Source organism: Cervus elaphus, chromosome 3 (genome assembly GCF_910594005.1).
Source record: "Cervus elaphus chromosome 3, mCerEla1.1, whole genome shotgun sequence".
Classification (NCBI taxonomy): Eukaryota; Metazoa; Chordata; class Mammalia; order Artiodactyla; family Cervidae; genus Cervus; species Cervus elaphus.
The window spans coordinates 35,919,770-35,940,087 of record NC_057817.1 but is presented as its reverse complement, the minus strand read 5'-3'; the positions used below and the strand labels follow the sequence as shown (position 1 = coordinate 35,940,087).

The following is a 20,318-nucleotide window of genomic DNA, read 5'->3' as shown; positions in this document are numbered from 1 at the left end:
GGCTCCTTTGTCTAAATCGGGTAGCTGGCAAATGTTTTAATCACAGCTGCCTGAAGTGATGAATAACCACTGGTGCAAACAACAGGCTAAATGCTTGAAAGGAAAAACTGAGGGAGAAGACCTCCATTATGGCTTTGAAAGGTCTTCGACACATTCTTAGGGACGCAGAAAGCCATGCACGTGTGTAAAGGCCACGTGCATGCTCAAAACATCTGTGATGGCCTAAGCTCTAACCTCTGGCTGACCTTCAGGCTCTGGACAAGCAGGAAGTGAAAACTAAAGCAGAGTCTAAACTGCCTGGCTGAGTGTGGATGACGTGTCTCAAGGTGCACACGGAGCCTGTGGCAAAAACTGGGGGATTTATCAGTGTCAGACATTAAGCAGTCTTTATCCATTCATCAGCTGATGACTAAGCTGAGTTGAGATTTCGGTGGCCACATATCATGAAGAATACAAACTTTGCAAAATTAACTCATAAAGTCACTAAATAAACAACAACTCAAACAATTAGCAACAGCAACAAAACCTTGGGGAGTAGGCAATGTCCAGAGTTTCCACATTATATTATATTAAATTCCCAGCTTTCAATAAAAGTATACTAGACATGCAAGGAAACAGCAAAGTATGATTCATATCTGGGGAAAAAAAGGTCACTCAAAACTGTACCTAAGGAAGCCTAGATATTGTGCTTACTAGACAAAGATTTTAAATCAGCTATTTTAAATATGTTCAAGAGCTACAGGAAACTGTGTATAATGAATTAAAGGAGAATGTGAGAACAATGTCCTACCAAATACATAACATCAGTGAAGAGATATAAATTATGAAAAGAAGGCAAAGAGACATCCCAAAGTTGAAAAGTACAATAACTGGAATGACAAATCCATGAAAGGGCCTAACTAGATTTGAGCAGGCAAAAAACAAAGAATCATCAATCTTGAAGAGAAATCAGCTGAGGAACAGAAAGAAAAAGGATGAAGAAAAATGAGCAGATCCTCATAAATCTGTGGGGCAGCTTCAAGGTGACCAAAGTATGTATAGTGAGAGTTCCAGAAGGAGAGGTGTGAAAGTGCTACAAAGAATATTGGAAGAAAGAATGGTTAAAAACTTACTAAACTTGATGAAAAACGTTAGGCCACTCAACCAAGAAAGTAAGAACTGCAAGTAGGATCAACTCAAAGAGACCTTACTCCCAGATGTATCATAATAAAGACAATCGTGAGAGCTGCAAGAAGCAAGATATTTAGCAGATATAAGGGATCCTCAAAAAGATCATTATCTAATTCTTCAGCGGAAAACACAGACATTCAAGGACTGAAAGAAAGAGTGTCAACCAGTAATTCTAACAAAACAATTCTAAAGTCCTGAAGAAAATAAGACATTGATAGATAAATGTTGAGAGAATTTATCAGAAGAAAATCTGCCCTTTGAGAAAAGAAGAAATCCTTCAAGTTGAAATGAGAGAATGCTAGAGACTAACTACAATCCACAGGAAATAAATAGAAATAAAAACACCAGTAAAGGCATTATACACATAAATGTAAGAGGCATCACAAATGTATTGTGTGTGTGACTAAACCAAATGATTATAAATGTCATAAAGCAATAATTATAAATCTGTGTTGGTAGACACACAGTGCATAAAGATGTAATTTATATGACAATAATAGTTCAAAGAAGGGGGCTGGTACAGATCTACACAGGAACAAAGTTTCTGTATATTATTGAAATCAGGTTTATATTACTTGAAACTAGATTTTTGTGTAAGTTAAGATGTTAATTGTAATCCCCAGGATACCACTAAGAGAATAACTTAAAAAATATGCTAAAAGAAATGACAAGGAAATTAAAATATTATCCAGGATATACATAAATATGTGTGTGTATATGTGTATATAGTCCTTCAGTTCCTCCACTAATGCTTTTGTGTTAAATATATATTTATATATAGGATAATATATAGTAATGTTAATATTATGTTGATATATAATAGTCACAATAAATATATATTATCCCTAATATTATATTATGATACATAATAAGTATATGCTTTCCGGGTGGCTCAGTGGTAAACAATCTGACTGTCAGTGCAGGAGACTTGGGTTCGCTCTCTGGTTGGGAAGATCCCCTGGAAAAGGAAATGGCAGCCCACTCCAGTATCCTTGCCTGGAAAATCTCATGGACAGAGAAGCCTGGTGGGTTACAGTCTGTGGGGTCGCAAAGAGTCAGACAGGACTGAGTGACTTCACTTTCACTTGAGCAACTAAACAACAACAACAATCCTCATAACAATCCTATAAATTTGATAATATTATCCACATTTTATAAATGAGGGGATTGAAGTAAAGTAACTTGCCCAATATTACACAGCTAGTAAATTGCAGAGCTGGAATTTTAACTCAGACATCTGACATTGTTCTGTGCACTTTCCTATGCTGTCTGTCATCATATTGATCATAACCATCTTCCCTGTCATTTGTTGAGAGCTAACTGTTGTGCCAACATCCGTTGGATCATTGAAAAAGACAATATAGAAAAATATCCAGAAAAACATCCATTTCTGCTTTATTGACTATGCCAAATCGTTTGACTGTGGGATCACAACAAACTGTGGAAAATTCTTAAAGAAATGGGAATACCAGACCACCTGACCTGCCTCTTGAGAAATCTGTATTCAGGTCAAGAAGCAACAGTTAGAACTGGACATGGAACAACAGACTGGTTCCAAGTAGGAAAAGGAGTATGTCAAGGCTGTATATTGTCACCCTGCTTACTTAACTTATATGCAGAGTACATCATGCTAAATGCTGGGCTGGATGAAGCATAAGCTGGAATCAAGATTGCCGGGAGAAATATCAATAACCTCAGATATGCAGATGACACCACGCTTATGGCAGAGAGTGAAGAAGAGCTAAAGAGCCTCTCTTGATGACAGTGAAAGAGGAGAGTGAAAAAGCTGGCTTAAAACTCAACATTCAGAAACTAAGATCATGGCATCTGGTCCCATCTGCTAAGTCACTTCAGTCGTGTCCGACTCTGTGCGACCCCATCCCTGGGATTCTCCAGGCAAGAACACGAGTGGGTTGCCATTTCCTTCTCCAATACATAGAAGTGAAAAGTGAAAGTGAAGTTGCTCAGTCATGTCCGACCCTTTGTGACCCCATGGACTGTAGCCTACCAGGCTCCTCCGTCCATGGGATTTTCCAGGCAAGAGTACTGGAGTGGGGTGCCATTGCCTTCTCTGTCTGGTCCCATCACTTCATGGTAAATAGATGGGGAGACAGTGACAGACTTTATTTTTGGGGGCTCCAAAATCACTGTAAATGGTGACTGCAGCCATGATATTAAAGGACGCTTACTCCTTGGAAGGAGAGTTATGACCAACCTAGACAGCATATTAAAAAGCAGAGACATTACTTTGTCAACAAACATCCGTCTAGTCAAAGCTATGGTTTTTCCAGTAGTCATGTATGGATGTGAGAGTTGGACTATAAAGAAAGCTGAGCACCGAAGATGCTTTTGAACTGTGGTGTTGGAGAAGACTCTTGAGAGTCCCTTGGACTGCAAGGACATCCAACCAGTCCATCCTAAAGGAGATCAGTCCTGAGTATTCATTGGAAGGACTGATGCTGAAGCTGAAACTCCAACATTTTGGCCATCTAATGTGAAGAACTGACTCATTGGAAAAGGCCCTGATGCTGGAAAAGATTGAAGGCAGGAGGAGAATGGGATGACAGAGGATGAGATGGTTGGATGGCATTACCGACTCAATGGACATGAGTTTGAGTAAACTCTGGGAGTTGGTGATGGACAGGGAGGCCTGGCATGCTGCACTTCGTGGGGTTGCAAAGAGTTGGATACAACTGAGTGACTGAACTGAACTGAACTATTATGCCAAGCATTATGTCTACAGCAGAATCACATTTAATAGCTCTATAATGTAGGTCTATTTTTTTTTCTTATTGAGAAAATTGATGCCCCCAAGTTTAAGTAATTTCTCACTCATTTTCATTGTGTTAGACAGCAATTCTGCACTCTTCCCTAGACCCACGCCCTTTGCAATATACTTCTGTAATTCTTCCCATCAAGAGGTGAATTTCATGTCTCCAGTCCTCGGATTCAGAATGGCCTTGTAACTTGCTGTGGCCAATAGACTGTGGACAAAGTGATGTATTCCTGGGTCTCCAGAGCCCCTGTGCACTACTTTTCTCTTCTGTCTCTTGAATCGTTGTCTGCTGCCATGAGAACAAGCCAGGGCTAACAGGCTGCTGCTGAGACCGTACTGAGCAAAGACATCTCAGATGACATCATTCTAGACCAGCCAACCTGCAGCAGACCCCAGCTGTGAGAGAGGTGAGCCAACCAGGAGACTTGTGGAAAATAATTGCTATTTTAAACCACTCCATCTGGGGGTAGTTGTAGCTACCGTTAGTATGGTAACAATACATAACTGATGCAGTCACGTAGCCAGAATGTGACAGCATCTCCCTCTCTCACACAAATACACACACACAGACATGACCTGTGTGCTCTGATCCACGCAGCTGGATAATAGGAGACTAGGAAATTAATTTAACCCACCTCCATTCATGAAGCCATGAATGTGGAGGGGGCACAAGGAGACCCCCTGCCCTAGCATCAGATTTGGCCGAGTAAAAAAAAGAAAGAATTGGTCGAGTAGGAGGGAAGAGAAGGGGAGGGGCCTCAGAGAACTTTCCAGCCTCTTCAAACTAAGAGACATCTCTGTTTCCCCGTCTCAGTTCCTTTCTTAAGAGACCCACCCCTCAGCCTGCCCCCCTTCCTTCCCCTCTCCCTCACCCAGACCTGGCGGATCCTTCAGACCTCTTCCTCTTTCACTTTGCTGGTGCGGGTGCTATTTGTATGTGGAGAGCAGATCTTTGAAGTTCCTGTTCTTTTCCTTCCCAAGTCTCTGGGAATGGAAAGGTGGAAGGGATACCAGTTAACAGATTTTTAAAATATAAATAAAGGTTTTTAAGATACTACAGTCTGACTGAATTCTAGCAAACACAGATGTAATGGATCAGCACTAGCTGTTGAGTAGAAATTGGTCTTTGGTCTTCACAGAGCAGTCCACTCAGGAATGGGTCAATACTGGTTTCCTGGGGTAGAAACCATGGTCTTCTGAAGGCAAGAGGCCGGGTCAGTGCTAGTGACATTTGCCCTGCCCAGAAATACAGCAGTGGAGGCCAGTGCCCCCGTGCTGAACCTATCACTGCTTCAATTGCTCCTTTCCCCACTGTCCAAGGAAAGGCAAAATCTCATTTTATTTATTCAACAAATGAAGTGTCCACTATGTCCTAGACACTGTTCCAGGTGCTGAGGATGTATCAGTGTAAAACCCATCAAACTTGTATTTTAGTGGAGACAAGCAACATAGATACATATTTCTTAAGTGCTTTGAGGAAAAATAAAGCAGGATTAAGGTGTGAGGACAGGAAGTACAGTCAGACTTGGGAGGTCAGGGAAGACCTTTCTAGACAGGTGACACTTGAGCAGAGGCCTGCATTAAATGAGGGAGGAAGGCACATAGATCCTGGGAGAGAGAGGGTGAGGAACAGCCATTTTCCTGAGGCAGCAGCCACGCGCTTGGTCCTTCGGCGGTCCTGCCAGCAGCTGAGTCGATGCGACTGATCAAGGGATGTGGAGAGAGCCATGGGCCAATTATCACCATTAATCATAACCACTATAGACCAACAGGTAGGAATATTTTGTGGACTGGAGGGAAACATTCAACTTATATCATTTAAGGCAAACTGTATCCTGGTCATGGCTACCCATGAATCATTTGTGGAACTGTGATTCCTGGGCCCACCTACTCTTTATCAAAATCTCTGGAGATGAAGCCCTAGAATCAGTGTTTTGTTTTTTTTAAAAGAAACAAAACCCCTCCAATCTTTCTAATGTATGCTCGTATATGCAAAGAAAACACGTGAAAGGATGTATATACCAAGCTACAGTATAGGAACCTCAGGCATAAATGAGCAGAAATGCCTTTAAGAATTTAACTTTTTAAAACAGTTCTCAAAATTAGCCCTTTTAATGAAATTCTGTCTTGGTAAAACTGCTACCAAAGACATCCAGTTTGTAATATAGCCCTAATAAAAAGGACCAATTTGATCCTTTATTGCAAACCAGAATGCACTCAGTATTTGTTGGATGAATGTCTCATAACAGCTTACTGTCAAGTCTGTTGGTCACCTTACCCTACTGGGTTGCTGCTATCACAGTAGAAACTAATAATGGCATTTATTATTGCTGCAGTAGTGGGAAAGTTCTCATCTATTAAGCACTCTATTGATACAACCTGCTTAGGTTTCAAACTAGTTAAAATCCTTTTTGATTTAGATAGGTTAATTAACAAACAGATGAATGGATTTCTAACCCATCAACAGGTATCGCATTATTTGAGTGAAAGTTGCTCACTCATGTCCGACTCTTTGCAACTCCGTGGACCATACAGTCCATGGAATTCTCCAGGCCAGAATGCTGGAGTGGGTAGCCATTCCCTTCTCCAGGGGCTCTTCCCAACCCAGGGATCAAACCCAGGTCTCCCGCATTGCAGGTGGATTCGTTACCACCCGAGCTACCAGGGAAGCCAATTGCATTATGTAGACTTATCCAAACATTAAAAAAGAAAGGTTATACTAGAAAACCAACTTAGGACGCAATTTAAAGAGAAAAATTTTATTGCAATATAAAACGCACTTATAAAATGTCCACAGAAGGCATTCTTCACTGCTATATAAATTTACTGGGAATACTTTATTCACTTTCTATTGTGATGACATCACCTAAAACATAAACGATGAGTTATACTCTATAACAAATGCATCATTGATTTTCAACAATCATTGGTTTAATAATTAGTTTAAGATTATATAATCACATCTATATTCTGGAATGTCCACTTTCATGTAGTGTAATAGAGTTTAAGAGTGTAATTGCACAGGGATGGTATAGAAAAACATTCACTACTAAATTATTTTATACCATTATGACAGGTTAACATTCTTCCTGACCGAAAATAAGAGCTTCAGCAGCTTGGTCTATAGTCAGCACAGTTCCAGGATTCTCAATGCAGTAGTGTGCATGTGTTTGTGTGTGTGTGCACCCACCGAAAAACTTAACTCTTTTGTGAAAAAGTGCAACATTACCGTCAATTATTTTGCATGTTTAAATATGCAAATATTATTTGTAAACAAACAAAACCCCACACAAATACTCTTAATTCTAGGAAAAAAAAAAATCTGTCAACTCATAATTATTCTAACATGCTTTAGTTGAACACACATTGGATTTCTGAAAGGTGCATATATTACCTTAGATAATAAAGTGTAAAAATGACTTTACTTCATACTATGAAATGTGGATGTCTGATATTTGCTTTATGCAGCATTAAGTTTAGATCAAGAAATCCTAAATCCTGGATCCCCACAATTCACTTAGAAAAGTCCTCAAAATTATGGCTCTTGCAGCAGGTTTATCAGATTACACACAATGAAGTGTTCTAGCTCCCTCTATTTCAAGTATTGAAGAAAATGAGGCTCAAAATCTCTGGAGGTTGTAACTAAAAATGTAAAGCTTTAGAAAACAGTTAAATGTTTTTGAAATAAATATAAATTGAAACAATTTATCTGTGTTAGGCTGATGAGTACTAGGACTTTAAAATAATTTTATTAAATCTGAACATTCACTCAAAAATGATAAAGAACACAATTTGCCTATTAGTGTATGGTTTTAGAGAAATCAATCATGATGTTTAAAATGTTTTCAATATTGTTGACATCAGTTTTGTTTCCTTTTGAATATTAACTTGATATTCAATTAAACATAAATATTTTGCCTCACACTACATATAATGAAATGACTTACTTTTGAAATAGAAAAGATTTTATAGCACTAGAATGAGAATTTAACTAAAGTTATTTAAACATGTCTTTCAACATCATCAGAAGTCCTACAGTATAGAAAATATCTAGTACCCTTAAGGTTTCAGAGTGAGCTGATCTTCTGCAATTTTAAAGCCATTTAAAAAACCAGAAAGTCAAATAGAAAAGACTGCTGCAATAAAGCACTGTTTCTAAACATTGCAGATATGACCCCATGGTCTGAGTGAGCACTGCTCTTCAGAGCAAGCAACTTTCCACTTTTCCCTAGGCACATGAAGTTTTCAGCTTAGAAAATAACCTAACCTGGTCCTTAACATATTCATTAAGTGGAATGAATATTTTAAGGTCTTTCTCCCTTTAAAAAAAAAAAAGTATCACCAAACAGTAATAAGACTTGCATCTTACTTTTAGACATTAGCCTTTTCTGGAATTGGCCCAACTGTATAAAATTTTAACAATTATATGAAAAGTGTGGAATAGTCACTCTATGAAAACTGTGATGAAATTAAACATCATTATATTGAACTCTTTTCTAGATTTAACTCAGAAATCATAAGTCTTCTTTAACATTAATATTATAAACATACAGAAGTGAAAAGTGCTAATTTTCAAAAAGTACAATTTTCCCCTCTACTATATATCAACATGGAATGATTTCAGTTCTCCTGTACTAAAAGCTGGACTTTTAAAAAACTAGTGTTATAATAATTTTAATCAGTAGTAGCTTCAGTTTCAGCTGGACCCCTAATTATTCTTCGAATTCCTCTTTTTCCTGAAGGGCCTTTTGGTTTTGCAAAACTTTGTTTATGTGCATGCTGCTTGGGATGTACTTCTTCATAAAGGAAGTCTGCAGTCAACTCATCCCCATTGTCTATCTCGATCTGTAAGAGGTGAAATTAGCAAAGTGTGATGCAGTATGAATAAACACAACATTCAAAACCTAATACAAACAACGTTTGCAGGTGTGAATGCTCACAGATAAATACATAATACCCATTCCAGCAAGAACGAACCCAGGACCATATGAAAATAGTTCACTTGAATCTTTTTTGGGGGGAGGAGGTGGGCGCTAAATGGAATTGCCTGAATATATAATCCACTATATTTATTTTCTATTTGGTTCTTTCTTCTCCAGTTTAACGTTTAAAAGTAGTATAGTAGGAATCATCACTCAAGCTGTTCTGCTTTAGTACACTATATATTTTCCAGAAACATTACTAATGGCCCCTTCATCACTTGGGTCACTTGAAATCACTCTGTTACACAGTTGGCAAACTGTGGCCTGCAGGACAAATCTAGTTCAAGTTACGAGTGTGTTTTGTATTTCTAAAGGGTTGTAAAAAACAAATAAAATGATAAAACAAAAATATATGACAAAGACCATATGTGGCCTGGCAAAGCCTAAATACTTACTATCTGGTCCTCTGGTAGAAAAACTCAGCCAGCCCCTGCTATAGAAGGTGATTCCTAAGAACTTTAAAAGCTCTTAAAATGCTCAGTACCTAAAACACTGGTAATTTGTAAGGACCTGTGTTTTAAGAGTTGAAGGGCTCAAGAATAAACCATATCTCACCTGCATTTAAGAAAACTTGTAACTTAGTTCCCCAAATTTATGTTATGCCCATTCTCTCCTTTCCCAACCACTGGAAAGATTCTCAACATCCCATGACTCAGTCATAAATGAAGACTGTGGTTTCTTACTAATAAAGTCTTGAGAAGATCAGAAATATGCAGCTTTAGTAGCACTGTCCAACAGAATTTCCTGCAATGTGGACTTATTCTCGAAATTCGGCGCCAAATACAGTGCCACCAGCCACATGTAGCTAAAATGAGCACCTGAAATGGGGCTAGTGTTTCTAAGGAACTGAAATTTAAATTTCATTTAATTTTTATTTATATTTAAATAGCCACATGTACCTTGTGGCTAAACATTAGATCTACAGGGAGGCTGGGATCATAATAGACCATCCCCAAGGACTTAAGAGGATTTCCTAAGGATTCATGATGAGAACAAGAAAAGAAAAAAAAAAACACTTTTCATTTACAAATTACATCATGAATTACATGAAAAACAATAAAAATGTAATAAAAATTGAAGAATTTTAAATAGGTATTAAATATATCAATAAGATAAACTAGGTAAAATAAATTAGATAAATAATTAGGTAATTACCTTTCTGATGACATCCATTTGTAGTTGTCTTTCTACAATCTCTAGCAGAGGGCTCTTGCAGCTAGAATACAGCATTCGTTCTCTTATACTGCATGTGTATCCAGGCATTGAATAAATAAAAACTGTAAATTAAAATAATAATAAACCAATTAGCAGCATATCAATTAAAGCAAATACTAAATCTTGTAAAACTACAACTAAGCCCTCTGGCCAAGAAATAAGAAAAAATATAGTGACGAAATGACAATCAGCAAACAAAAAGCAACATGTTAAAAAAAAAAAAAAAAAAGTGCCATATACCTATAGACTCCAAATAGTCTCCTTCATGGGAATGTTTATACAGAAAGAAATGATAACGTGCTGCATCTTTGGGAATCCTCTTTGGCAAATCTTTTAGTTCTGTATTTATTGTGTTGGCCAAAATTATAATTTCATTTTTTATATCTATTTCCTGTCAACAAAAACAAAATACTTATTAAAATAGATACATAGAAATTTAAAATTTATAATTAAAAAAACAAGGAGATAAGGAGAAAGTCAATAATTTCACTTTTTCCAATGAAGATATTTGCTTTTGTAAGTTTAAAAACAATGAATAAAAAATAAAGATTTAAAATCCATTAAAAACAAACCTTATATTAATATAAGCCAAAGGTACCAAAGAGAAAAGCCACTTCATAATAATCATGTCTCTTACCAATTGCACATAGTTCAGCTGTCTGTTATTCAATTTTTCCAAAGCTTGAAAAGCTTCTCGAGAAATAGGAAATGCTACTCCTTGTAGTGTTTGATGCTTAGTGTCCACACTCACGTCACTCTGTACCTAGTATGACAGATTCAATTTACTGATGAATTTTAGCATTAAGCAGTGTCATATGGCAAAGAAAACCTAAACTCTACAGAGTGAGGCCATTCCACCCTTTTAATAGAATTAATTCTGCCCATTTTAATATAATGAAAAGTAACACTTAAAACACTATGAACTTAAAAGGGCAAACTGTTCACATTTGTTTCAGGTTCTGCTAGCACTGTGTCAACATGCAGAGTGTATGCCACATTTTGATGAAAATGCCAAAAGTCAACATTTGAGTGAGTGTGCAATGTTAGCAGGGCTCTGTTTATATGTTTGGTTTGGCACAACTGCCACGAGCTATACAAGCTCTTTGAAGTATCTTCAGATTATACTTTTAATTATGACATTTTACTTGATAAAACTTATGACCACTGTGATATAAATACAGTATGTGTAAACTTTGTTCTGCTAGACATAAAGTGCAACACAAACGCCATGCAGAGTTGCAAGGAGTACAAACAATATACAAAGACACAACATAGCTCAACAGTTGTACTACTGCAGAAGTTCCAGACTTAAGAGCTTTCATTCCTAAGAACGTGGTGTGCACGTATTGGAAGAAGAGTACTTCAAGAAAGCTTTCAATGCACATATTTAAGACTTTTATACTCAATAAATGACATTTTAGTATAGGGTCTCATTTGTAGTGTTGCAACAAAGTCAAAATTGAAAGTTTACTCAAAAAAAAACATGAATGGAGATTCTACAGCATAAATGGCATTGGATAATGAAAACATTATAGAACATATGCAAATGCATACCCCAATAAGATCCTCTGGGTTCTGATTGCAAGGAATAAAACAAACTATCAAACTTGTTAAAAAAAAAAATCATGTAAAAATCCATACTCCAATAACTTGAGTTAAAATAATAATGATAGATCCTTGCTATCAGGTCAATATAAATAATATTCATTTTCCATGATTCTTATTAGTCTGTTACTCAGACAAGTGAACAGTAGTTTCTGCTACTTGTTCTCTTCTGTAAAATTCCAGTAGAACTACAGTAGCTATTCTAACTTAAAATTGCTGCAGTAAACACATTAAAATGATAAATTATAATATGGATAAAATTTATTGACTCATATGCCAAACAAGTACTCCTATAACCATTTCCCATATGTATATATATGTGCACACACCCATCCAGGCAGTGCCCATAGACAACTTACAGAGCCTCTAGAAATCCTAAACACACTATAGCATATGTATTTTACTCTCTTTAGTCATTAGTATTCTCTGAAATAACAAAACAAACCTTCCTCAGGTAACCTTATTAGATATTATATCCCTCACACTATGTAAGTAACATATACTTTTCCCATTTATTTAGTATTCAAAGTATAAAATTAAGGAGAGCTGTACTTCTAAAAGGAGGATTACTAATCTAACCCATACGTTATAAAGACAGGAGAAAGCTATTTATGAAACTGACAAGAAATTTAATATTCACTTCCAACTTTTTCTAAAAACACATTGAACACAGTCTTGTCTCTAAACGGAACAGAATGTTAGCTATTCAACTTATTTATTCTCTAGTTACCTCTTCATCTAGTAATTAAAAATTACAATAGTTTTAAGCACTTAAAATCTTGCAAGATTTCAAAATGGTAACATACCTCATTAATTTTAATCTGTCGTAATTCTTCTTCAGCTGCAGTCAGCGGGGCAGGAGAAGACTGTGACAGCAAGTATTTTTTATACCCATGTAATGATACATCTTCCTGTAAGCACAGAAATTGTTACTAGCTGTGAGGCTACTTTAGGAAAAACAAAATTATTAATTTAACAAAAAAATATTTTAATTGACAATAAATGGTAACAAGAATCTTACTACTCTACTTTTAAAAATACTCTATTCTACAGTTTTCAGAAAGTTTTAAGGGGAGTAGCTATGCTTCATTTCCTAAAGCTTTGTAATTACTACTTTTTTGTATGTGTAGTGGTGGAGACACATGATGAACCTGATCATGCTTCAAGTCTACAGGACAATTACTACTAACCTTCTGGGGAAGCCTTCCCCATAATTATTTAATAATCAACATCCTCAGATTATGAATTCTGTACTGTAATGACATATAATTATTTATAGAAAATAATTATAGTTCTTATTTAAAAGAAAAATTACTTCAAATAAATTTACTTCTCATCAACATTTTGTGGTTTGGAAGAAACTAGAATTGAGAAACCAGACCACTGCACAATTAATGTGAATAAGGAAGCATTCCCAGCTAGTCTTGTGCTCTAACCATTAGAATGTATTACTCACTGAATCACAATAAAAGCTCTGAATAACAACAAAAATTTTTTCAAAAAATATACTGTAATTTTCTTAATTTGGGGGTATATGTAAAAATACATGTATTTACCATACAAATTTTAAAATGAAATAAATTCTTAATCATAACATATATATTAATCAACAATTACCCCAATCATCAATTTACCTCTCAATATTCTAGTTTAAATAATAGTTATTGCTTCCATATTATGAGTATTAATGTCCAAAATACCTAAAAACTACATTTCTTTTAAGTAGTCTCTCATTTTTCTGAGCCTATTACCTTGTCCTTAAAATGAAAAGGTTGAACTAAATGAGGGGTTGAACTAAACGATCTCTAAGAGACAATCTAGCCTTTGAAGACTGAGATGTCAACATATTTTAAAAGGGTATTGTATGATGTCTCAGTTAATGTGTACATCATATGAAACAATGTTTTCTCTTATTCTTATGTTTACAGATTTACCAATCAGAATTCACATTAATTAACCTATTACCTAGAAGTTCTTTAAGCATTTTAACTGCAACACACAGACTCCACATAAAATATAAGTTTTGTACCTTTACTGTTCCAAACACTTCATCTTTAATGTGGCCACCTCCAAACTCCTTTTTCAGAGTTGCTCTTGTTGCTGCATACAACATTTTTTGACGAACCTGGTAATTGTGAAAGTTTACTTGTAACTTTACAGGTGAAAACTATCATTACAAAAATAGCATTTAATGAATGTATTGAAACCGTCAAGCACATTAAAAATAAACTGTGACAATGTCCATCAAGTGTAACATGCTAAAACGTGTGTATACAGATAGGCATCATTACTTTGGCATCTAAAACATCAATAGCTACTAAGGTAGATATCAACTTATAAGTCATCTTTCAAAAAGTAGAAAAAGCTAAATTTTACAAAATCCTTCATTTTTTCAAAGTATAAAATGAGTTCAAGAATTAAAAGAAGCTATTTAAAACACTACTTTAAAGTCATTGAGATAAAGTAATCTTGATAGTGACATTTTACTCAAAGCAAGTCTAGGTGAGATATTACTAATTAAAAATCAAATATTCACGGCATAACTATGGCATAAAACATTCTATGAAGGACAAAGATGAAAAGAATTACAAAATATACTATTATTAACGAGTCTGATATTTATAGCATCTATGGGAAACTACTAAAGATAACTGCCAACCAATAGAAATCATTTCATAATTCTGCACTGTCAAATCCAATATTTCTTTCAGACAAGATATACAGAGTTAAATAGGAGGGGATGACTTTTGAGAATGATATCTACAAAACTTTAAAAATTATTGTTTTTCTATAAGAAGAGAGAATTAAGTCTTTAAAATATTGGGCTGTATCCATATATTAATTTTTTTGTTCTATCACTTAAGGGCTTCCCACATAGCTCTCCTGCCTGCAGTGCAGGAGACCCGGGTTCGATCCCTGGGTCGGGAAGATCCCCTGGAGAAGGAAATGGCAAACCACTCCAGTATTCTTGCCTAGAGACAAGAATAGACATAGGAGCCTGGCAGGCTATAGTCAATGGGATTGCAAGAGTTCAAGAGTCGGACATGACTTAGTGACTAAACCACCATCACTCAACTTTCCTAAAAGAAATACTTATCTGTATGTATGCTCATCACCTGAATGGTAGCTATTAAGAATTTCATATAATGTTCAGTTAGTTCTGTAAAAATTATATGTTATTATGCTCAGAGCAAAATAGTAACCTTTATTCTTCAGAGGTCCAGAGAGTCATTTATAATAGCCACAAATTTTTTAATTTAAAATCAATAATAATTCTTCTGATTTCAATCAAGGTCAAGATTTCTGAATCTCAGTAAATTATCCCTGGTTCTACATTACCAACCCAGGGATTTTTTTCCATCGTCATTCCTTTCTATGAGAAAGACTATTGCTTCTTAACTCTTTCTTGGCCTAGGAATATTTCAGAAAAAATTTTTCTAGCTTTTAATGTTGAAGTGAAAGTGAAGTCACTCAGTCGTCTCTGACTCTGAGACCCCATGGACTGGGCTCCTCTGTCCGTGGGATTTTCCAGGCATGAATACTGGAGTGGGTTGCCATTTCCTTCTCCATTTAATGTTAAACAAGTTACCAAAAAATTACTTACATGAGAATGATCAGGAGACCACGCAATGAATATCCATTCATATCCTTGGGCATTCTGAGAATCTAACCTGAATAATACATAGCATGGTTGTTTGTCCTCCAACAGGGGTAAAACAAAGGAATCATAATCCTGATCCCAGGAGTCTGAAGGCTCCCTACACGACCCAATCACAAGTTTCTCTGTGAAGAACAATTTTTAAGACACATAAATGGTTTGAAATACCAAATGGTAGAATAATGAAAAATAGAAGAATAAATTAATATGTAATTAATTATTAATTGCTCTAGTCACATCAATATATGAAAAGGACCTTGGCTGTAACAATACAATATATAGTAGTATATATGAAAATATAATATAAAGTAGTATTAAAAACATGTAAAAATTATGACCAGCACAGGTAAAAGAATGTTATGAAAAACACAAGAAAGGAACACACAAAAATGATTATAAATAGCTGAGTTGGATAGTTGAAGAAAGGGTAGTTATAGTCTACTTTCCAAATGTTTGTTATAAAGTATCAACAGAATGTATTTAACTAGCATCCTACCACTCAAAGGTGTAATATCTGAAATTAACATTGAATTCCACAGTTAAGAAATACTAAATAAAAACAGGTTTAGCTCCTACTTGTCCACAGTATTACAAATTTAAAAATCTGTCCACAAGAATAAATTGGTACAGTCACCTTGAGACATTATTGGGAGAATCAAGACTGTACTCTGCATTGAGAATCTCTTGCACATATACAAAGGTATTCACTGCAGCACTATAAAATAACAGTGGAAACTGAAAATAGCCCATATGTTCATCAGTAAGAGAATGGACATAAAATATGTGGCAGTCATAAGATAAAATTCTATTCATATTTAAAAAGAATTAATGAGCCTCTATAAAACTAATTATAAAAATAATATTTATAGAAAAAGAAAAAAATAATAATAATATTTACAGAAAAAGGAATGATGCAGAAAAAGACATCAGTTCATGTGAACTTAAAAACTCAAACACAGCACTATATGTTATTTAGGGATTGCACACACAAAAAAAGTTCCTAATATAGTTTCCTCAGAAGGTTGGAAAGTACAGTTGTTTAAACATCAAATTACAAAGAGTTTGAAGCAAATATGATAAAATGTTAGCAGTTATTAATTTAAGAAGAGATGGAAGTATTTGTCATTTATTCTTCATAATTTCCTTAAAATTTTTTCTCAAAAAAAACCCAGAGAAGTGACAGACAAAATATTGTCATTTTTCTGTTGTAGAGATGTGAGTTATATCAACTTTTCCATTTTACTTACTTAAGTAAGTCAATTAGAAAGTGGCAACACTTAAAAAATTTTAGTTCAATAGTTCTAAAACAGGCTACTTTACAGTATATGTTTATTCTCATTGCCTGTATTAACATATGTAGAACTGCATATTTTTCAAACTATTTTAGTATTTTTAACATATAAGAGAAACTGGAAACCAAATTAGATTTACTTCCAGTTTATGAAAGAACAAGGTATTTTTCCAAAGCAAAATATTTCAAGGTAATTAAGAAATTAGGCCAATGGGATGTTTTATCATATTCATTTGAGATTAAGTAATTACAATTTAATTATTCACATTCAAACCAGCCCAATTAAAAGACTGTCCCACCCAATTAATTTCCCTGCTTACAGCTTTATTTTGAAAGGATCAATTTACAGTTTATTATATTCCCAGAACTTTTTCCCATAACGAGAAAAGGGAATCATTTCTACAGAACACATTACAATCAAGTTGAGAAAACAGGCAGTTTAAAACCCTTTCTTTCTACTCAAACTAACTTTATTGAAAAATAATTCACAAATAACTGTTTATTTTTCAGATAATTGGCTGTTACTGATTTTCATTCCAGAGATGCAAGCACTGACATTAGATACAGAGCAATACAGAAAGTGAGACACAAAAAAGTGAAAGAGGAAGATGTCACACCAAAACCAACATCTTTTTGTTTCTCTGATGGTCAACTACAGAATTCAGAAGGTAAGCAGGGGCCTTCAGGAAATGCCCAAAATATAGAGGATCCAGGTTAACCAAAGGCAAGCTCTGAACCTGCTTCATATTTATTAACAGGCCAAATCACTGACAATGATTTAGCTTTAAAACATAACACCCAATAATTCAAGAACAAAAAATGTTTAACTAACCATTTTCAATAGATATCTTCAGAAGTCTGTATTTTCCATTTCTTGCTCTGGCAAAGATATCTTTAACATCTTCAGTTGCTGTGCAAAAAGATACAGAAAAGTAATATTTATGCATTAATACTTTCTAATGCTACAATAATAATGCCAGTTGAATAAGGAAAACATGAAATACAAAGAAAACATCTTGAGTATGCAATATTTTCTTATTAACAGTTATTTAAATTATAAAACTTAAAAGGTATACCAGACACTGAACACGGCTTTTGTTGTTGCTATTGTTGTTCGGTCGCTAAGTCACGCATGTCTAACTCTTCTGCGATCTCCTGTTCCGTAGCCCGCCAGGCACCTCTGTCCACGAGATTTTCCAAGCACCATACCAGAGTGGGTTGCCATTCCCTTCTCCAGGGGATCTTCCCTTTCCAGGGATCAAACCTGCATCTCCTGCACTGGCAGATCGGTTCTTTACCACTGAGCCACCAGGGAAGCCCCATATACAGCTAAGAGACATAAGTATGTTTTAAAAGTATATTAATTCTAACCTGTTCTAGCTATGTTAGAATTGGGAATGAATATATTAAAGTTTCTCAAACCCAATAATGAACAAATTACAAATCTGAGAAATACCTTATTGACTTTGAAAAATGCTGAAAATCTCCTTTCATTCTCTTCTGGTCCAATTTCAAGTTTATGATAAATAAAAACACCTTCTTCATCAATTCATTTTCTACATTTTCATGTTTAAAGATGACAATAAACGTCAAATGCCCCATCCTAATTGGAGTCAATAAAATTCTTTGAAGTTTATACTTCTGGTCACACTTTTCTGACTCGTATTTCTCAAAAAGCTGGAGTAATCTCACTGAGCAAAGGTATACTTAATAAGCTATCCCTTGTGCTATTAAAACTTCAATTTCGTTCTGACTTTGTTCTTGGGGTGTATATTGACAGCAAGAACCACATTTAATAGTGCTTGCTATTAGACTCAAGCATCAAAGTCAATAATTAGATATCCATGCATCAGAACTAACGCAAATGAAAGAGTGCTTTTAGATTTGAGACTATTTTGCTTTTCTTTGTGTGTGCAGGAGGAGGTATGGGGTGGTGTCAAAGACTCACGAACAAAACACAACTAGATGTTCATCTGGGGAAAAGATTCGTTGTCTATTAACAGGAAGACCTTGCGTTTATACTAGAACTCGTTAAGTGATCGCGAGTAACCCCGGGACATATTATTTGATTCTGATGAGGTGAGAGCTTTCAGACTGCCCATTTGCAAACCAGGAAATAACACAGGTCAATTAAAATTGCACATTCAACTGCGTGAATGGGATAATTACACGATGCCACACAGATCAGACTTTTCAGTTCCCTGAGGAGTACCTAACAACGACCGAGACGCCTCCTACTCAGGATACATACAACGGTGCGGATGTTCCCATTTTGGAAGAAAGCGCGGAAGAGTTTGGGAAGCATTCTTAGTAGAAATGAAAAAGATTCCCGCATCTTTCTTTTTATAATTCAAATCCTGTAACAACTCTTCTGGACCGTGAAAAAGAAAACTCCCCTGTCACTCGACAATAAAAGGACCCCAGTGGCCTCCACGGCTCCAGGTCTTCCCAACCCGTAAAGTTGGGTTAAGGTCGGCTGCTGCTGCAGGCACGCCCCCTTCACCCCGGCCGCCGCCGGACCCACTTCCTTCGCTCGGCGAATTTCGGGTCGGTCCGCAACGTGGCGGCGGCCGGGCCCCGGCAGGGAGGGAGGCAGGCCGAGAGCGCCCGGGACACGGGAGCGCAGAGAGACTCAGAGGCCCGGCTCGCCCCCGACACCTATTCCCAGTGCTTCGGGCCCGACTCCGGCCCCGCCCGGCCTGCCCGAGGCCTCCGGGGAGCCCCTTCCCCAAAGGCAGCGCCGGCGCCGTTACCTTGGATGCCGGTCTGGTGGGACATGGCGGCGGCCGCGGGCTCCCGGCTCCAGCGCTGAGTGCAGCGAGCGGCCCCGGCCGGCGGCTCCAGGAAGTGGCCGCTCCTCCGCCGGCCCCGGCGCGTCATCGGCCTGCGACCCACCGCCGCCCCGCCCCGCTAGGCCCTCGGCGTCCTCGCGCGCCCCCGGCGCTCCCGCCGCCTCCGGTCACCGGGCCGGCCTCCCAGCTGCGGGACTGCAGGTCCACGCCTTCGGCCCTCAACTCCCGCTACTCCAGCCTTCTGCCGGGGGTCACTGTTTCCGGGGTCTGCCGCCGCTTCTCCGGCTCCACCACCGTGAAGCACCACAGGACTGGCAAGATAGCTTTCCCTTGTGGGGTCTACCCTGCCAGCGCCTTTCTCTGGTTCCTCAAAAGGATGCTCAAAAACGGAAACGAACGTTTTACTGAACACATGTTTTCAGCTTTAAAAAGATGTGCAAGATATCCTTCTTGGTTTACGCTTTTGCTATGTGTACAATTTAATGTAAAGGGTCCCGCTCCTCCCCATTTTTAAAAAAGAATTAATAGGCAGTTTCCCATCAAAATTTGAAAGGCTCTTAAATTAATTTCAGACTTACCCTTTCTTTCTTTAGTTGGGCACATTTAGAGACAAGGTTTTCCTTTCTCTTCATTCCAAAAAGAAACAGCCAGTGAGAGTAAAAAGATGAGCTGACTTGAGTACTCCTCTGTGGTCAGGTCCATCATTCCAAACTAATACTGCTCTGCTTTCTATTGGTCCTTTATTAAGGTGACTATTCAAGATTTATTTGGGAGGATAAAGTTGTAGCATATTATTAAAAACTATTTCCATTCTGTGCTTTTATGAGCA

The 20,318-nt window shown here is 36.8% G+C and overlaps 1 protein-coding gene across 1 annotated transcript; it reads right to left on the bottom strand.

The window, feature by feature from the left end:
* Positions 1 to 6,689: 6,689 nt before the first annotated feature.
* Positions 6,690 to 19,676, bottom strand: TWF1 (twinfilin actin binding protein 1). Its single transcript, XM_043886485.1, has 9 exons — positions 19,451 to 19,676; positions 17,530 to 17,607; positions 15,353 to 15,531; positions 13,778 to 13,873; positions 12,555 to 12,659; positions 10,781 to 10,906; positions 10,384 to 10,534; positions 10,084 to 10,205; positions 6,690 to 8,791 (listed from the first exon to the last, which is right to left on the bottom strand). Exons 1-9 carry the CDS (start codon positions 19,575 to 19,577, stop codon positions 8,621 to 8,623), a joined length of 1,155 nt encoding a protein of 384 aa, XP_043742420.1. The 5' UTR covers positions 19,578 to 19,676; the 3' UTR covers positions 6,690 to 8,620.
* Between the last annotated feature and the right edge of the window lie 642 nt (positions 19,677 to 20,318).